Source organism: Dasypus novemcinctus, chromosome 8, assembly GCF_030445035.2.
Source record: "Dasypus novemcinctus isolate mDasNov1 chromosome 8, mDasNov1.1.hap2, whole genome shotgun sequence".
Taxonomy (NCBI): Eukaryota; Metazoa; Chordata; class Mammalia; order Cingulata; family Dasypodidae; genus Dasypus; species Dasypus novemcinctus.
Window position 1 is genome coordinate 32,348,560 of NC_080680.1, and position 21,082 is coordinate 32,369,641.

Consider the following 21,082-nt stretch of genomic DNA (forward strand, 5'->3'; position numbering starts at 1 on the left):
ATGGTACAGTGATGTCTTCAAATAACCCAAAAACTTGGGTTGTCATTATAGCATTAAAAGATAAGTGTAGAGAAACGGACTTTGGCCCAGTGGTTAGGGCGTCTGTCTACCACATGGGAGGTCCGCGGTTCAAGCCCCGGGCCTCCTTGACCCATGTGGTGCTGGCCCATGCGCAGTGCTGATGCACGCAAGGAGCGCCGTGCTACACAGGGGTGTCCCCCGCGTAGGGGAGCCCCACGCGCAAGGAGTGCACCCATAAGGAGAGCCGCCCAGCGCGAAGGAGGGAGCAGCCTGCCCAGGAATGGCACCGCCCACACTTCCCGTGCCGCTGACGACAACAGAAGCGGACAAAGAAACAAGACGCAGCAAAAAGATACAGAAAACAGACAACCGGGGGAAGGGGAGGGGAATTAAATAAATAAAAATAAATCTTAAAAAAAAAAAAAATGTGTTGGGTAATTTAAAAAAAAAAAAAAGATAAGTGTATGTGTCATTTTCAGGAATTCCATATAAAAATACCCTGTTGACCCATAACCAAATTGAAATAAAGTGATTTTTTTTTCAGCCTAAAAAAAAAGAAAATCTCTGGAAACTACCTGTGTAAATTTCATTTTCCTGGAACAGGAAGTAGATGTTTTAGTAAAACCCTGGCTTGCTCTTTAATATCATCCTGCTTTTTTCTCTGTTTAAACGAATCAAAATGCTGTTTATGCTATAAACATAACCATCTAAATTAAAAGACAATTGATGGGAATTTTTAATTTTACCAGCCTGGAAAAGGAAATATTTGGCCAGTCAGTACAAAGTATTTGTGTGAGTGTTCTCCAACCCTGATTTCTTTGTATAGTTCTTCTGCCTCTTAAACCAGGAAGATTATAAAGATGTGTCTTACTTTATGCAGTAACAGTTCTGGAAAAAATCGAGTGTGATTGGAATTATTTTTTAAGTTTGTGAGACTCTCCTGCTATTGTACCCTAAAACAGTGGCTCTTAACCGGGTTGTTTGCCTCCAGGATATATTTGGAGGCAACTTAGATTGTCACAACTTTGGGGGAGATGCTCCTAGCATCTAGCAGGTAAAGGCCTGCCAGGTAGCTAAACTCCTACATTGCACAGGACGGTCCACATAAAGGAGTAGCTGACGGAAAATATCAATAGTGCGAGGTTGAGAAGCTCTGCCCCAAAGTGATTACTCTTTACTTGTTTTGAATGTCTATTTTTCTATGCCTGGCTCATTTAGAGTCCTTCTATAAATAATGCTTTTATATAATGATACCAATTAAAATACTACATCAGATAGTTTGTTCCACCAGAGTTAGCCCAAGAACTCTCGGCACTATAGACAGGGCTTGTAGATCATATCCAGTTGGTATTTAAGGCATTGCTGTGCCTCCTGTGTCTGATTATAAATAGCAATGGAAGTGTGGCAGTTATTGTGGGGATTTGAGGACTTCAGGGGCCAAAAGGAAAAAAAGAATCCTTCATGGTGAAGCTGAAAGAGTAAAGGTCAAAGAAGATTGTTCTTTTTATCCTGGATCTTTTGGATGGTACTATCCATTTAATTGAAAAGGCATGCTTTCATTTAAAAAGTTTAACGCTCTCAAAGACCTGTTTGTCTCTCCTTTTTATAACACCCTCCTTAATTGGATTTATAACTTCCATGAAAGAAAAGTTAACATTTTCCAATTAAATTACTGGGCTGGTGTTATGTTTCCTATCATCACGCCTAATCCTACAACTGGATTTGGTTAGCTGGAAAGAAAGTGGGGATTTGGGAAATTAGCTGATGTGTGTGTGAGTGTCAGTGTGTTCACGCGCGCGCATGTTAGTCCTTTGTGCCTGACACCCACAGTACCCACCTCTGGGCTTGCTGCCCAGCACCCCTTACCTTTAACCCCCTTGTTAGAACTGGCGCCATGTCTGTCTTCTGTGACCTTTCCAATCCGCCTCAACTGGCCCACGAGTAGACACTCAACCTAAGTGGGAATGATCAGAGTCGCTTCTCCAGGATTTTCAAACTCAAGTCAAGAGGAAATGGACTGTCTCCCACCCCCCATGACTAAAACTGGAAGGTCTGTGACTGAGGCGCTACGGCCCTCAGGTCTCCCGCAGTGTGGAGGAGGCCAGCTTGTGCAGGACACAAGGAAGCCGGGAGAGGAGGCCGGGGTGCCTGACGCCTGCACGTCTCGGGTGGCCCTGGGGCCTGGGGGCCCTTCTCCCAACTTGTCCTTCAGTTCTTCCCTTGCTTCCACAAGAAGCTCCCCAGATCCTTCTGCTTTTCCTTCTCCTGACATAAGCCAGTTCAAGCTAAGTTTCTGCGCCTTGCAACCAAGAGAGTCATGACAATGCAGCGCCCTTACCTGAAAATCAGTTCCTCAAGCTCCCCAAACACAAACATCCCCACACAAAAATAACACCACGAATCCCAGAGTGTATCTGTTTTCCGGTAGGAGGTTTCTGGCAATTAGCTTAGATTGCAACAAATGGTGCACACAGACTGTTGGCTCTGCATGTGTGCTCTAAGATTGGTGTTTACCCTATTATATTCCAATTTAAGAATGTCATAAAGTTTATCAGCGAGCAAATGGAAACAAGCTAGAACGCATAGATGGGTAGTGAGAGGTGGGCTTGAAAAGGGCTATCTACTGTGCCTTGATGTCTAGATTGTTTTAGACTTCAAAAAATGTTTTCATTGGGATGATAGCAAAGGAGGGGGGTTTGCAACGATATTCCCCATTTAAACTTGGTGATGTTTGGGTATTTTTAGCAAATGAGTTGTCAGCAGAAAGGCTTCATTAGACCCATCAGGATAGCTGCCCATGAAGAACGAATCCCAAACTGTACTGACAGTTTCCTTGAGCCCAAATGATGAAGCACCTCTGACAAGAGCCATATTGTGCTCCCCATGTGAGGAGCATGAGGAACGAAAGAGACAGTTTGATCTTCATTTGGTCAGGTTAATATTGACACAGCCTAGAAGAATCAGAAGTGTGGGGGATGCACACTTACAGCAAGCACTCTGGAGACTTGACTGGTGGTTTCCATAAATCAGGGAGACGGTCCGGTCTCCTGCTTCCTTGAAATATGGTTCAAACTAGATGATTTATTTTTAAAAGGAAAATAAATAAAGCTGTAAGTGTTCAGGCTCATGGCTCAAACAGGCCCATAGGGATTATTTCCCTTCATCTCCATGTAATTATGAAAATAACCTTTGATTCATTGTTTTCTGGTAGCCAGAGTATTGCCCAGGCTCTACCATTTCAGAAATACAGTGTACCTAATGAGTTTTCCCTTATGCATATATCCTGAATTATTCTTTCCCATATAGGAATCCTTATAAACATACGGGAACAACAACAACAAAAAAGGGCCCTTAAGGAGAACAAGTGTAGCCCCTTCTCACAGAGTCCTTAAATCCATGCTATGTAGGAAAATTTTGAGATTATGGGTCTGTCCGCAAAGAAAATATAAATTAGGCTGAGCTGGTTAATGAGGTGATGACTTGTTTATCTTTAATTGGTTGCAAACCTCCTTACATGCAAATGTCCAATCTACTCTTAACTGGTTGTGAGAATCTACCTAGAACCACTCTTTTAGGAAATATAGTATTTAAGCATCTTTTTCCAGGCCAACTCTCTGTTGTGCAGTATCTTAGGTCCTCTTTATGCCTGAGACAGTGAAGTGAGGATGGGGCAGGATTTCAACTCACTTAATTTCAGGTTGGCCTGAAAACCAGCCCACTCCATGTCAAGAAGTTCTTAACTCAAACTTGTGCTTTTAGATGGATTATCCCAATTCCCTTTTCTCTCCGCTCCTCCTCCTCCCTGCATAAATGGTACAGTTTTAGGAGGTAATAAATCCTTGCCACATGACATGAAAGCAGTGATCTACAGGAAGCATGTGCTCGTCCCCTCTGTTCTTGAATCCTTTAACCCAAGCGTGATCTTTTTACAAGAGTTGCTGCTCAACCTAGATCAAAGCACCTGCAGATTGACAGCATTATTATAATTGTCTTTGACATTGTGCCTTAACGGGAAGACTTTGCTTTGAATGATGGTGGTGTTGTAGGCCTTTCCCATCCAGATGCTCAAGTGCTCCGAGTGAAAAATACCTCTTTTCTCTCACCCCCTCTAGCAAAGGGATTCCTGGTTTTATGTGGGTTTCTGAGCAGAAGAATAGTAATTGTTGGGAGCATCTTTAGATGATGAAATGTTTATATAATATATAATGTTAAATGTGATTCTTCCATTGTTTCTATGCCTAAGCTCCAGAGCCAGGAAAACTACATTAGAGTAATTCTAGATAACCAATGGTTATGCCATTTCTCCTGCTTTCCTTTTTTCCTTCCATATATACATGCATGACCAACAACTTTTCCAAAGTACATATTCCTGCAGGACTATTACAACATTCTTTTTTATAGCAGCTACCTTGGGCAGGTTTTTTAAATTTTAGTTAATGGTCATCCTACATTTGTATTTTGTAGAGTAAATGAGAAAAGGTATCAAATGGTACAAGTGGATCATCAAAAATTTAAACAGTATAGTGTTATTGGCCTGTTGTCAAAATCAAAGATGTGGCTTGCTTGTATATTGACAGGGAGAATCAGTACTAAACAGAAGTGAATGGACTGGCCAAAAATTATTTTTTATTAAAATCAATACTGAATTAATTGTTTTGTGTGATCTATTAACTTTTTAAAAAGATAATAAAATAAAATGAGGTAAACAATACTGAATTAATTGGGGATATCTTTGGTGATGAAAAATTGTCTCATACAAAGAGAACATAGGGTTAAAGCATGAGCTCTGAAGTCAGGCAAACTGAGGTTTGAGTTCCATTTTTCCCACATATGAACTGTGTAATGTCAGCTACTTAACCTCTCAAACTCTTCATTTTTCTCAAGGCAAACCAGAGATAGTGTTATCTACCCCATAAGGGAATCTTAGAGCTCAAATGAGATGATGCAAAGAGTTTCTACAGAGTCAATGCCTAACTAAATTATGTTGGGCCTTACACTATTGATTTAAATGAAAATTATGTTGATATTACATACACGTTACATCTTGGTTCATATGTTGTAGTATTTTTATTTTCATAGCATCTCTTCATAAAAGGGCTCTTTTTGGCTATGGAGAATAATACTATGTACTGTCTATTTTCAAAATATAATGTAAAATATAGTTTTAATAGACCCAGTGAAGGTTGCACTGCTAAAATGCTTTGACTAGTTCATAAAAATAGAACAATAGTGTAAAAAAAGTGACACCTGGTAAAAACATGGGGAATATCTTTGCTTACCAATTAAAGAGTGTGTGAAAAACAGAATAAATAAAATCTCTTAATTTATGCATTTAGTGTTCTCATAAATCATTTTCCTGTCAAAATGATCAGACTTTATTATTGCTGAATACTTTAAACATCATAATGAAATTTTGGTAGCATAAATCATAAAGCTTTAGGTTAGAACATTTGTGTACATACCTCAGCATTCTTTTTATCTTGATTTTTAAAATGTCCTTAGTCTATAAATATATCCATGCAGAGTATAAATGTCAAACTATACTCTTAAATTTCAGTAACTCAGCAGTCCATGGTGTCCACTGTGCTTACAAGGTAGTTATGGGTTGTCAAACTGTGTTTCTACGCCTCACTATTTGCAAAAATGAAGCAAAGTTTTAATCTTGGAAATGATTTTTAGCTGTATGCATGCAACTTACAAGCGATACCTGATCATTTGATTTTTCTGTTCCAAGCAAGAAGAAAAAAAGTTGAGACATAACAGATCTGGGAATGACTTGCTCATGACATTAGAAAATAATTTATTTCATTTAATGAAAGACTTACTTGATATATTTAACTTAAAATTTGAAAGGGAAACAACTGTTTTGGATTATATGTATGGTCCATCCATCTTTAGAATGCTGAATATAAATGGAAAGTATTAATATGAGGAGTAAAATCTACTAAACGTCACTTGACATTTGGAGGTGATCAGTGGAAATGCTGAAAAGACTCTATCCATGGTGTTTGAGTTGAAGAAAAAAATTACTACACTTTTTAAAATGCTTTAAAAGCTATTTCTGTAATGGCAAACAAAAGCCCTCATGGGATTCATTCAGTATAACTTGCAATTAAGGATAAAGAATCTGTTAATGAGATAAATGCTACTGTACCCATAGTTTTTATATCTTACATCATTTAAAAAGGTTATTTAACCATTTTTCTATTGTTGGACATTTAGATTATCTCTAAGTTTTATTTATTCAAGTAAGAATCTAATGAATAGCTTTATACACACACTTTTGTGTGTATATTTGATTATTTCTTTAGATTATTTTTCTAACAGTAATTGAGAGTGCCCACTGGAAATATTGACCAAAAATAGGAAAAGAGAAGATGAAAAACTTTTTGTATCAAAGCATTTCTTTGATTATTAATATGTTCAGATAATTATTATCCATTTGCTTTGCATCAGGTTTTAATTGCCTTTTGTGTTCTCTAACAATTTTCCTTTTGGTATCTCTATTTTTTTTTCCATCAGTTTGTCAGAACTCTTCCTCTCAAAGACATCAAGCTTTCCTTGTTAAAAAATAATAAAACAATAGTAAATAATAATAATTGCATTGGGAAATGTTTGAGTGGGTTTTAAGCGGAAGTGTGTCTGGATGTGATTTACTTTTTTTTTTTTTAAGATTTATTTATTTATTTATCTCCCCTTCCCCCCCACCCCGGTTGTCTGTTCTCTGTGTCTATTTGCTGAGTTTTCTTTGTCTGCTTCTGTTGTTGTCAGCGGCACAGGAGTTTCTTTTTGTTGCGTCATCTTGTTGATGTCTGGTCTCCATGTGTGGGGCCCCATTCCTGGGCAGGATGCACTTTCTTTCACAGTGGGCGGCTCTCCTTATGGGGCGCACTCCCTGCGTGTGGGTCTCCCCTACTCAGGGGACACCCCTACGCAGGGGACACCCCTGCGTGGCAGGACACTCCTTGTGCGCATCAGCACTGTGCGTGGGCCAGCTCCACACGGGTCAAGGAGGCCCGGGGTTTGAACCGCGGACCTCCCATGTGGTAGACGGACACCCTAACCACTGGGCCAAGTCCACAGCCGCAATTTACTTTTTTAAAAGCTCTCTTGGGCTGGTGTGGAGAAGCGATGGTAGGGAGCCCAGCGCAGCAGCAGGGACCCCATTTGGGAGGCTGGCCCAGAAGTTCTAGTAAAAGACAATGGTGGCTGGGACCAGGACAGCAACAGACATGGAGAAAATGAGAAACATGTTCAGATTTGAGATACGTTTCAGATGTAAAGTTAATTGGGTTGCTGAAGGATTGGGTGAGAAGTGAGGAAGGGAATCAAGAATAATTCCTAGTTCTTTGGCTTGAGTAATTGAATGGCTGGTGGTGTCATTTAATGATATGGAGAAAACTGGGAAGAAGGCCGGTTGTATTTTATCTGAGCTGCTTATTAGACAGTCACGTAGAGATATGCACGTGGAGAAGCCAGGTTAGAGTTCATGGGGGAGGTAGATTTGGCTGTTGCTGGCAAATGCTTGGTTTTCAAGCCCTGTGATTAGTTGAGATCACCAAGGGAAAATATACAAACAAAGGGGAGAAATTCTGGGGCCCTGAACATTTAGAGATTGAATAAAGAAGAGGAACCAGCAAAGGTGACTGAGGAGTTACCAGTGAGTTGGGAGAAAAACAAGATGTCAGGAAAGTGAAGGAATTGAGTGTTTCAAGAAGGAGAAAAGGTCAATCCCATGGAATTCTGTGAAATCAAATAGGGTATTAACAGGAAAGTGGTTTTTGGGATTTGGCATCCTGGAAATGATTGGTACTTTTGAGAAGACAAACTTCAGTGGAGCTGGGGACAGAACCCGGAGATGAAAACTATATGGACAATACAAGAAGTACAACTTTTTCTCTCTCAAGGAATATCTGCAGTTAAGCACTCAAATGTTTACAAGACATTATTTAGATAACTTTTTTTTCATGTGATGAACTGAAGCATTCGGCCTATAGCATAAAGATTAAAATTTTCAGATCAATGGTAGAAGAACTAAAATAGGAATTTGTGAGAGGATGGAATTCTCCACTGCATTTGCCCGTGTACTTTCAACAGCAAATATTGTGTCTCTTGGACTCTCACCATCTCAGTTCTTAGTCTTAGTTGAAGTACAGCCAGGTTGTTTCTGTTTCCCTGCCCTAAGTCATTATGATTATCAACCTGCTTTAGGATCTTTGAGATTTACACCTTAGCTTTTGGCTGGGAAATTCCGAAGACATCCCCCACACCCACCCACACACCCATTTCCAGGCCTTTCCATGCATTCAAAACTAGTACTCAGGAAAAAACACCCATGACCTCTAAAAAATATGTTTAATGATTGAATATTTGGAACCGGGGCGACGAGAGGCTGTGACAGGGAGCAATTCCCATTCTTCCTAACTGATGGGAATAGTCTGGGTTTTTGCCAGTCAATTCCTGTTTGGAATTAGTAAAGTAACTTCCTAAATTCCATGCAGCACTCACAGACTGGTATCATATTTCAAATGCAGAGGGTGTATGTGGTGGTGGAGGGAGTGGATGGTAGAGGTGATCCCTTCATATTCTAAAGCTTTGGCAAATTAAGCAGGATATGCCTATGTGTATGTAAGTATATAATTTCAATTTAAGGTGGTTGAAACATTTTTGGAGACGTTTGAGCAGATTAACAAATAGTGTTTGTATACATGGAACTAAAACAGTAATTTATCAGGTAGAAGGCAGATGGGGGAAATAAAATGCCAACCTGTATGTACAGTTGTGTTGTGTTGATGATGAAGTGCTGTTTATTCAGGGCCAGCCTAGCTTGTCAGCAACATAAGAGCCGTCACAGCACATGACTCCCTGCGTAGCTAGCTAGAAGACAATAATAAATTATCTCCTATGCAAACAGCACCAGCGTAAAAGCAGAACAAACAGGCTCTGCCTCTGGATTCCTGATGATTCTCACTCATTCCCTTATTTTGCTCTGGTTTTAACATAAAACTCCTGACATTATCCTAAGGCCAGTAAGATCTAATCTGATTTGGACCATTTGGACAGAGCATAGTTTTTGATGATCTCTGTTTTGGGATTCCTGTAAAATGTATTTCGTTTCTCTAACATCCCAAGCGTTTCGTATAAATTTTTGTTTTATCAATACTTCATTTGGTCCTGTGGAGTTTGGGGTGACCCAGAGGAAAACTGGGGCAGTGTTACCTAAGGGAGCTTGATCCCAAGAGTCACTTGAGGTACATGAAAAAATACAAGTTGTTGGAACCAATCCCCATCCTCCTGGCAAAGTAGCCCAGAAATACATACCCCAGGATGATTTATAAGGTGAGTCTCGTGAGAGGTAAAAGAGCTGAGACAGTGAGTACAAGTAGGTGTCTCAGATTTTTCAGGGTAGGTGCTCCAGGGAATATGGGATGAGGGCTGAGAGTCTGCATTTCTAAGAGCTGGTGCTGTCAGACTTGGAAACACACTCTGAGCGGCAAGATCCTGGAGCCATCATTTTAACACAGAAGAATTCAAAACCAGTTAGGGCTCAGCCAACATTTTTGAAGAGCAGATGTTCCACAAGCATGGCTTGGATGATTCTCCTGAATCCTAATCTTGTGCTCAGATAGCAATATAACCCTCTGTTTCTTGTTTGAGTGACCGAGCAGGAAGTGTCGTGATAATTGTTTTTGTAGGTGAAAATCCCTTAGATATGTGCATCATCTTTCAAGTGTCAATATATGTATTTGGGGGGGTTATGTACATAATGAAAAATATTTTTGAAAGGAATATTGTACAGTTCTTGTGCCAAAGCATTCAAGCACTGATAATCAGAAATAGGCAGCTGCTATCCGTTCTTGTTTTCCTTTGGAACAATTTTTCTTTTATAATTCATAACAGCACACAGTTCAGCCTTAAGGCTCTTAATTGATAACAGCAGATGATTAGAAATCATTTAATCAATTGAAAGCATACCGTGCATATGAGATCTGATATTTTAAAAAGGTCTGATATTTTAAAAAGGTCATTCTAAATATCTATTATATCATTGATGAGTTCATTAAAAACATTTTTACAATTAAGTCAGTTGGATAATAAATGAAAAACACAAATGCTAACAGTTCACTCCTTTGAACACACACTTCCACAGGCTATTGTCTTAAAACGTCATACATTTCATTATAAGAAAGTACAATAGATCCTTGGTATCCATCTGCAATATATCCCGAGAGCTTTGTGAATTCCCATGTGCAAGTCCTTGACACTAAATAGTGAAAGTGGTCCTTGGAGATGTCTGAAGAGAGGGTCTGCCAGAAGGAGTGGAGAGCAAAGCCTCCTAGAGACGTGGGAGCCGGGCAGTCGTCAGGCTTACACACCTGCACAGTGTCTCCTGTGTCCTTCAGGAGCTTCTCAGACCTTGAGGTTCAACTAGCTGAATGACAGAGGAAATGTATTATGGATGCTTGGTGTGGCTGGTCTAAGCCACAAATACCAGATCCACCAGTTTCAAAGAGCTACCACATACAAACATTAATATGGGCACGGAAATATTTGTAAAATAACATACAAATATTAATATGGGCATGTAGCCATCTACACCGTATACCTGAGCTCTTCACAGTGGTTATCTGAGGAGGGTACATAGCACTTTCACTTTCTATGGTAGACATTTCTTTATTGTTTTAATATTTTAGTAGCAGCACACATAATTCTGATTACTTTTTCAATCAGAAAAAATGAAAATTAAAATCATTGTTTAAATCCTTTGAGTATATATTATGGTGTTTTAATTGAGTAGCGCAACAGTTGACTTAAAGTAATTATATATAATGATAATGTATATAAGATGATAGAGGATTATGCAGCAAAGTTTGGTTTTCTGTGTGTTTGTGTCTCTCCAGTCATTCAACAAACATTTCTTGAGCAACTAGTAGATGCAGGTGTTATGCTTGGGGCTAGCATATGGTCTTCACAATACTTTTTTAAGGAAGAGAAACATCCATGCAGACAAAGTGTTCTTGCAAGTCATAAAACTAGAAGAAGCCAGTCCATTTTCTGTGGGTGATGAGAGCCCCTGGACTGGGTGCTCTGCCATAGTGGGAGCCTTTTACACACTTCTCCTGTTTCTCCGTAGCTATCACTGGGAGCAAGCAGATCTGACGTCACAACGCTTACAAAGATTTCCCAGAGTTCTACACTGAAACAAAAACCACTCAGAAAACTCCTCAGTAATTTCTTAGGTTCATCCTTAGTAATTTCTGCTTGGAGTTAATAATACTCATTAGAAAACAAAGTTGTAGAAAAGGACAATAACTTCCCCCAATTTTTCTAGTGACATATTGTAATAATGGTCAGCTGGCCTTCCTATATAGTCCTATGAACAATCAGAGGAGGAAAATACTCACAGCAAAGTAATTACTTAAATAAATATTTTAGGGAAAAAAGGTTGAGATATGTGTTTCTTGTCCAAGCAATTCTTAATAGTAGTGGCAGACTGTTTCCTTTCTTGGTTTGGGAAGACAAATGAGCAAAGTATATTTTGAAACATAGCATGAAAGTTTCCGAACTTTCTCAAAGCAAAATGTTTATTTCACTTGCATCTAATAATAAATATCTGTCCTATTACATCATAATACTGTGTGGCCCAACGTCCCAGAGTTGGGCATCGTTACATTAATACCGAATTATCTGTTGTTCTTTCAGAACTGTACGTTTCACAGGAATATCGCCAGTGACTTGAAAGCATTCACGGAGAAGTACGGGTTTGATGTCCTCATCCTCCTGGCCAGCTACCAGTCGGAGGAGCAGCAGCCGAGACAGCAGATCGCCGTCTATTCAGAGAACCTAGAGCTGGGCAGTCAGGTGAGCCGCTCCTGCCTCCACCCACTTCACTCATCTGACAGGCTGGCTTTCAGAACCCGTGGGCAAAGATGAGAACCGACTGGTGGCTTACAAGAAATTGGCCCAAGAGATAGTCCTGGAATTTGAGTTTCAGGGAATGTTTGGGGCATATTTTGCTACATTGGATCTTTTAAAAGATCCCCTTAGACTGGGGAGTGGGAGGAGTTATTATGTCATGGGTAAAGAACTTCTTGTGGGGTGATAAAAAACTCTTGGTGATATGTAGTGACAATGGTTGCACAAAATTGCAACTATATTAAGGTCACTGAATTGTATACTTTAAAAAGGTTAAAAATGACAGATTTATGCTATATTTATATATATATATATAATTTTTTTTACCTCAATACAATTTTAAAAAATAATAAAAGAGTCGCATAACCATTTCTCTTCTAGACTGAATCTAGTGAGAGATGCTGGCTCTATATTTTTGTCTGCTAAATGAGGGCAAGTTCCCACCTGGGTGCTGTTTTGCTTTACTTTGAGATTGCTGCCTAGAAAACTTTTCTTTTATTTACAACTTTCGTCAGTTAATCTCCAGGTACTAAAATTCTGGCTGTGTAATCAGTTGGTTCCTCTAAGTTGATATCAGAATCTTTCAACAACCAAGGCTTTGGAAATAATGAAAGAAGTCAATAAAATTAATCAAAGTGGGACACTGGGTATACAAAGCAGGTATATTTCATAATTAATGTGGGCACATACATGATTCATTGTAGTATGAAGACTCAAACATAGAATGGCTTCATGACTAATCTTCCCTCACTAATGGATGAGACAGCTTGTCTGTCCACAGGAGAGGCAGGGTCTCAACTCTCCTGTACGTCCTCACTTTCTGTCCTCCAAGAGGGCTTTCCGGGCTCTCTTGACGTGTGACTGTAGCTTCTCTCGTGCTGTGTCTGAGATTTCTCCTGTCCAATCTGAAAGAGCCCCTGCTCCTACTGTGGCTGCATTTCGCTCCTCTCCTCCTGATCCACATATATTTGTGCATGTATTACCAGCCCGTGGCCTTTCTAATGCTTCACTCTGTTTGGTTGCAAATCTGAATTTTATGTGCAGTCAGTGGCCTCCTAAGGACAGAGTGTGGGCCTCCTAAGTTTCCAAGGCAATGATTTTCAAATCACGTCTTGTATCAGAATCCTTTTTTAAGCTATTAATAGTTTAAAATTAGGAAATATAAAATAGGCAACAGTGGAAGAGCAGATGAAGGGGTTAGAAGCCCTTGAGCCTCTACTCTGCCTCTCTTCTCCTCCCTAACACTTCCCACTCAGCAACACCCAAAGCCAGTGCCTGGGAATCCTCAGATTTGAGGAACATGGTGTCAAGATCCTGTTCTAAAAGTGCCTCTCTCTGGCCATGTGGTCATACACTTGGTTCAGAGTCAAAGCCCCTACAGCTGAACTGCGTGAGTTCAAAACCTGATTCTACTTTATTAATATGTATCAATAAAATTGATTTGTAAAAAAACAAAACCTGATTCCATCAATTGCTAGCTGAGTGCTGTTACATACATGATTTAACTTTCCTCTGTCTTAGCTTCTTCATTGGTGAAATGGGGAAATTAACAGTCCCTACCTTGTAGAATTATGGCGAGCATTTAATGAGATAATGCCTGTAAAACTTTAGGGCTCTGCCTGGCATATGAAAGCACTGAGATGCTCTCTCTTCTTATATTATTACTATCTATACTAGCTTTGTGGTTATTATCATCATTACCTTCCCTAATCCTAAGGGACATCTTCAAGACCCTGTGTAACAAAATACTCCCAACATTTCCTAAAAATTATGGAGCCACAGCCCAGCTGTCACAGGGCTATCTTCGCCCTTCCTATCACAACTTTCCCTGGGGCCTCCCAAGTCCACTGTGTCTATTCTGGGCTCCAGGTCTGCGCTCCCTAGGGCTTGGGGGACCATTTGGGCCTGACCTCTGTTTGAAAAGCTCTGTCCCTGCTGGCTTCTTTCTCATCCCTATTTCTTTTTCATACTTTCTTCTTTGCTTTCTGAGGCTATCAGAGCTTAAAGCTGGTTCTAGCTGCCTGCGCCCAAGAAAAGCACTTAGGGTCTGCCCCATTATCTCACATTCCAACGCTTTTTCCCTAATCCCAGTCAGCAACCAGCAATATTTCTGCCTTTTGCAAATTTGAGTTTCACTCCCGTTGGAAGAAAATATTGCATTACACTGAGGAAAGGAATTACTTGGTTTCAACTGCTTTACCTGTAATTTTCAGGAACCAACAAAATTGGGCAGCTGGATTTTGAGTTAAATGAAAAGATGTTTTGATAGGGTCAGAGAAAGGGATGGTGATATATGTAGTAGGAGTTTCCATGTTTTACATTACATAATTTTCTGTTTGAGGTTTTTAAGGTTCATTTTATGTTAGAAAAGAATAATAAAGACAAATTACAAAGAGCCAAGACTGCCTGAGTGTTCATACGAACCCCTGTGCCTCCCTGACAGGTTTGCTGTGAACTAGAAGAGAGTCAGAACCCTTGTCTAGAGCTGGAGCCCTTTGACTGTGGCTGTGATGAGATCCTGGTATACCAGCAGGAGAACCCTTCGGTGACTTGTGATCAGGTTGTTCTACTAGTCAAGGAAGTCATGAATAGGAGGTGTCCAGAGATGGTCTCCAACAGCCGGACATCCTCAACAGAAGCCGTGGCAGGCAGTGCCCCACTCTCCCAGGGATCTTCTGGGATAATGGAGTTGTATGGTTCTGACATAGAGCCACAGCCCAACTCTGTGAATTTCATAGAAAACCCTCCGGATCTCAATGATTCTAACCCAGTGCAGGTGGATGCCAACGTAGACCTTGTCAGCCCAGATAGTGGGTTGGCCACCATTAGGAGCAGCCGTTCATCCAAGGAGAGCTCGGTTTTCCTCAGTGATGACAGTCCAGTGGGAGAAGGTGCCGGGCCTCATCATAGCCTCCTACCAGGGTTTGACTCCTATAGTCCCATCCCTGAAGGGGCAGTAGCTGAGGAACATACACGGTCCGGAGAACATGGTGAACACTTTGACCTCTTCAGCTTTGACACAGAGCCCATGGTTTCTGGACAGTCCCAGCCATCTTCCCATTCTGCAGACTACTCCCCAGCAGATGACTTCTTTCCCAACAGTGATTCATCAGAAGGACAGCTCCCCACTGGACCTAAAGGACTTGAGGGGATGGAGATCAACATGACCACTTATTCATCCAGTTCACTTTTAACAGGGGCTGGCAAAGATAGCCTTGGGGGATTTGATGAGGAGTTTGTCCAGAGGCAAGAAAGTCCTGGGGATAACTCTGAAAGAAATTTGAATCTGACAGATTTTGCGCGGGATGAATCCCCTTCACCAGAAAGACCAAAAAATATTGGAAAGAGAGTCCCACCAACACCAATGAATAGCTTTGTAGAAAGTTCACCATCCACTGAAGAACCAGCTCTACTCTATCCAGAAGATATGACCCAAAATGCAATTGACACAGGCCACCCAGGGCCTGCTCAGACCCGACTGCGGTGCAGCAGCTGGTGGGGTGGTTTGGAAATTGACTCTAAAAATATTGCAGATGCATGGAGTTCCAGTGAGCAGGAATCTGTCTTCCAGAGCCCGGAATCCTGGAAAGATCATAAGCCAAGCCCAGTTGATAGGAGAGCCTCAGATTCTGTGTTTCAACCAAAGAGTCTTGAATTCCCAAAGTCAGATCCCTGGGAGACTGAATTTGGGCAGCCTGTACTAGGTAGCAATAACATTCAAAACCAGAATGAGGAAAACTTGCAGCTTCAGAACCTGCCCACTGAGAACTGCCACATGCCAAACGCTTCTCCCCAGGAAACAAACCACCTGATAGAAGACTTCACTGCTTTGTGGCGTTCCACTCGATCTCCCACAGCAATGCCTGAGCCATGGGGAAATCCCACAGATGATAGTGAATCAGCTGCTGCAGGGCCATTCCCCACCTGGAGTGCTTTCGGTAAAGAACACGATGCTGAAGCTTTGAGAAATACCTGGAATCTGCACCCCATGAGTGGTGAGACCCCTTCTGTGAGGGACCCGAATGAGTGGGCCATGGCAAAAAGTGGATTTTCTTTCTCTTCAGAAGACTTTGTGGACAATTCTTCTGGAGAGGCAAATAAAGAAGCAGCTCCTGAAATCTGGGGGAAGGAGAACAGTGACCCCAGGGATAAAACCCTTCTATCCAGAAACCCCAGTTCCAATCTGGATCACACATGGAATAGTTGTAAGCCACCAAAGGAAGATCAGAACAGTTTGGTGGATCCTAAAATCAGGGGGAAGGCATATGAAAAGGTAGATTCTTGGAACCTTTTTGAGGAGAGTATCAAGAAAGGAGGATCAGACATCCTAGCTCCTTGGGAAGATTCTTTCTTATCATATCAGTGCTCTGACTACAGTGCTTCCAACCTAGCTGAAGACTCAGCGGCTTCCCCCTTAGATACCAACTACTCCACCTCTGACTCTTATACATCCCCAACTTTCGCTGGAGATGAAAAAGAAACGGAAAGCAAGCCGTTTGATAAAGAGGAGGGGTTTGAGTCAAAAGATGCTATCTCTGCCATGGAGGAGATGGAAATGCCTCCTCAGTCACCACAGCAGCTACCTAGAAATCGAATCAGCTCAGGTCCTGGGAACCTAGAAATGTGGGCTGCACCTCACACAGATAATGAAATAAATGCCCCTCATGATCCAGATTTGATCCTGAAAGAGCCAACAGATTTGCTTCCAACAGAGCCAATGGATAAAAACACAGAAGATGATGTTGGGGAGAGCAGCCAGTCCAGTTATGATGACCCCAGGATGATGCAGCTGTACAATGAGACAAACCGACAGCTCACACTTTTGCACAGCAGCACCAACTCCCAGCAGACGGCCCCAGACAATCTTGACTTGTGGAACAGAGTGATTCTGGAGGACACTCAGTCCACTGCGACAATCTCGGATATGGATAATGATCTGGACTGGGATGACTGCAGTGGGGGTGTGGCAATCCCTGGTGAAGGTCAAGCACAGGGATACATAGTTGAAGGTACCGAACCAGAAACACGATTTTCAGTGAAGCAACTAGAACCATGGGGTGTGGAGTATCAGGAAGCAAATCAGATAGATTGGGACCTTCCTGCCTCTTCTGAGCACAGCAAGGACACTGCTCCCAAGGAATATCACATACTGAATGAGAAAAGTGGACAGCTAATTGCAAACAGTATTTGGGATTCCGTCATGAGCGATAACAACATGTCCTCATTAGTGTTACCAGCCCCGTTATATATTACAGATTCAGAGCAAAGCAGATCAACTCCCGAAACTCCCAGCTCATCTGAAAAAGTTAAGGACAGTCCCATCCCAGATGTGTTGGAAGCCTCCAGAGCCAGTCAATTAGAAGCACTTACGCCTGATCCTGACAACCAGGCCTCGTGGAGAGGAGCCCTGCAGGGTGATACAGCATCCTTGGCAACCAGGTCAGAGAGTCCAGGGCATTCTGCACATTCAGATCCTTGGGAAGATCATGGCTGTGGACAGAGTGAAAGTGAAAAGGAAGCCTGTGACGCCCCTGATAAGAAGTACCTAGGTGTGGAGGAGGTGATAAGCTCTGAGGTAGATAGTGCGGCAGGGAGTTCTGGAAGAGGGGAAGGTGACCAGCAACTGTCTTCTCCAGTTGCATCTGAACATCAAGAAATCTTCCATGAGTCAGGAAAAATCAGCTCTCTTTCAGTCACGTCCAGGCCTCAGACCGAGGAACCAGAGGACCTTTTAGAGCATGAGAAGGGGTCTTACAAGCTGGACTTGGGTGAGGTGCACACAGGAGTGTCTACAAGTGACCTGCAGACAAAAGACATCGATGAAAAGCACCCCCTGAACCACAGAAATTCAAGTGAGGCTACTGAAGTTTCCGGGAGGAAGAATCTAACAGAAAATGTTTCTTCATCCGAAATGGCTCCTGAGAAAACTGAGGAATGTAACATTCTGGAGTCAGAGAGCATGAATGAAATGCCACCTCATGAATTTCCCCAAAGCCTTGTCATTTGGAATGGCCCTCTCAATAGTGATGTACAAATCAGTTACACAAGTTCTGAGATGACTAAGAATCTTGAAGTTAAGAGTACTGAAAACAGCCTTCCAGGAGCTAGTTCATCTGAAAATTATGACAAAGAGAGTATTTCCAGTGAGTATACACATTCAAGCACGTCGAGTCCTGACTTGAATGATTCGTCCGCTGCATTGCTTTCCTGGGGCCATGTACCCAGTAATGAGCATCAGAAAGAGCATCAAGGTAAATGGGGTGAACCAAATCACCAAGAATCTGAAGTCATTACTACTGACAGCCAAGTAGAAGTAATTACAGAAATGAAGGACCTGGAGAAAAACATAGTGGAAGAGTTTGAAAAGAGCTATGATCACAAGCTCCCTAAATTTTTAAAGATTTGGAACGATTCAATAGATGGTGATTCCTTATCTTCTTTATCCAGCCCTGAAACAGGCAAATATACTGAACATTCAGGGGCCTATCAGGAAAGAAATCTAATGGTTAGCCATCAGGAGAAAAATGCACCTGACATTCCTGAAACTGTGCAGTTGGAGGATGCCAAGTGCATTTCAACAAGCTCAGATTCTGATGATGATAGTGTAAGTGATGAAGAGTCAGTGGAGAAAGAGACCCATTTGGCCACTTGCCAAGATGCTAAGAGTGAATCAAAAAATCAGGGTTCACTGAATGAATCTAATGAGTTCTTGGCCACTGCTGATCTCAAGGTTCAGGAATTTTCTGAGTCAGTAGGCAGTTCAGAACCATCAGGAAATGAGAATAAGTCTAACCCATTCTCTGATGATCAGCAAAGTAGTCCTGATCAGTGGAATTTCTCACCGCTAAAGGAGACCGAAATACACATTACAATGGTAGATACAGAGGCAAAATCTTCTCCAGAAACAGAGAAGACAGGAGATACCGTGTGGCAGGTATCTCCTGAAAGTGAACCAAACTCTGAAAGTCATTCTAAATTGGAAATGTTTCGCTTCTCAGCCGAGAGTGCTGAGTGCTGGAATGTCTCTCCATTGGAAGGGAAGCCCACTGAGAGCTCATTCAAAGAGGAACTGTGTAATTCCAGTGGTGTGTTAGAGATGAATTCCTCAGTGTACCAAACTGTGGATCCTTGGGGAGTAGCCATTCGGGGTGATACTGAATCTGTGAAAACACATTGTACTAATCCTTTCAGTGACAAACCTCATTCACCCTTTCTGGATAGTAATGGGGAGAACTCCCATGGACAACTTTGGAACATTCAGCCAAGGCAGCTGGACTCAGGAGCTGATCAGCTTACCCAGCTTGTCATATTGGACCAAATTAAAGAAAAAGAATCAAGGGAGCAAATCTTCATGCCTTCTGCTGCTGATGAACTCACTTCTGAAACGCATACTCAAGAGCAGTGTCAGCATACTGGGCTGTCAACCTGGCATCAGCAAGAGGCACCATTTACTCACGCAGGTGAAGGTGAACATGTTGTATCTACTGTTTCAACTACTGAGCGTCAAGAAACAAATTGGTGGGAACAAGAAAAACCATACATCAGTGAAATTACAGATTCAAGCATTGGCTCAGAAAACGTCCCTGTGGTCGGTTCTCCCACCCAACTGAAAGAGAAGTTGAGCCCTAAGTGGACTGACTCTATTCCTAATGACGGTTCTATGGGTACATTTGTTCCAGATATTTTACATGGCAGTTTCCAAGAGGGTGGGCAACTGGCCTCAGCTTCGCCTGACTTGTGGACAGATGCTAAGCAGCCCTTCAGTTTGAAGGCAGATGGGGAGAATCCTGATATACTGACTTACTGTGACCACGACAGCAATTCTCAGGCTTCCAACAGCCCTGATATATGTCATGATTATGAAGCAAAGCAAGAGACCAACCTTCATAGCAGTGCTTGGATGAGACCTGAAGTGGAATCCAGGGAGTCACATCTCATGGAATCCACGATGATTGACAAGCCCAGGCAGGAGCCTGGGCAGGAATCTGCTCTCTGCCATTCAGGACCGTATTTTGAAAATGCAAGTCCACTGCCTCCAACAGGCGAACAAGCAGACACGAATGGCTTATCCCAGCCTTCCTCTCCTAAATGCTCTCCCGAATCTTCTGAAATAAATGGTGAACACAATACAAGTTTAAAAGCATCAGAAAAAGGAACCAGTCCAAATTTTGCACCAGTTTTGAATCCTGTTGACAGAACCATCCCAATGATTGAAAATAAGGGAACCAGTATTTTTGTAACTCACCATGAGCCAGCTGCGGATGGCAACAGCCCTTGGATATCTGAAGATTTTTCTCCTGAAAGTCAGAGAGATGGAAGAGCCTTGATCGACTGTGAGCAAACTTTTGCTGCTGAGAATCCTGCCACATTTACTGACACTTTGCTAGCCTCAGACCCTTGTTTGGATGTAAGTGAAGCTGCCTGTGACCACAGTTTCAGCGAAGCCTCAGGCCTCAACACATCCACTGGAACAATAGACGACATGAGTAAATTGACAATGTCAGAAGGCAATCCCGACACACCAGTTGATGGAGATGTAGGGAAGCAGGATATTTGTTCATCCGAGGCCTCGTGGGGTGATTTTGAATATGATGTGATGGGTCAAAATATTGACGAAGATTTAATGAAAGAGCCGGAACACTTTCTCTATGGTGGTGACCCTCCCTTGGAGGAAGACGCTCTGAAGCGATCGCTGGTACCATACACACCTCCCTTTGATTTGTCCTATCTCACAGAACCTAGCACTGGTGCTGACAACATAGGGGAAGCTGGGTCTCCCGGGAATGAGTCTCTGGGGAGCGAAGCGGCAGAGTTACTGCTTTCTGCCCTTCCTGATCGGAGAGGCAAGGAAAACCACACTGAGACCAAAAGCAGGCAGCCGGGATCCCAGCTGATTGAGCTGCACATCCACGAAGACCCTGAATCGATTTCTTTGCCTGTAATATCAGGCTTGAACTTTGAGTTGTCTCCATCAAGCGATGTAACCTGGGAAGTAGAAACAGATCATTCTGACTCACCAGCAGGTGGAGACATAGGACCACCAAACGGTAAGAAGTGTGCTATCCCTCCACCCCCAAGAAACTGCTGCTTTCATTAAACCAGTTAAGCAAGTAAGCTCTTCCTAGCGATGCGGGTAGGGAGGAAC

At 42.1% G+C, this 21,082-nt stretch overlaps 1 protein-coding gene across 9 annotated transcripts in view; it reads left to right on the forward strand.

Moving 5' to 3' along the window:
* PRUNE2 (prune homolog 2 with BCH domain) overlaps positions 1 to 21,082 on the forward strand; it is a 321,035-nt gene that overhangs the window by 195,919 nt on the left and 104,034 nt on the right. For all 9 annotated transcript variants that reach the window (XR_011649380.1, XR_011649381.1, XM_058301632.1 and 6 more), the window contains exons 7-8: positions 11,725 to 11,883; positions 14,381 to 20,984. Coding sequence is in view for 7 of the 9 variants with exons in the window: in XM_058301632.1 (XP_058157615.1) it covers positions 11,725 to 11,883; positions 14,381 to 20,984 (6,763 nt within the window). In the remaining 2 variants the exon portion in view is untranslated. The remainder of the gene's footprint in view (positions 1 to 11,724; positions 11,884 to 14,380; positions 20,985 to 21,082) is intronic.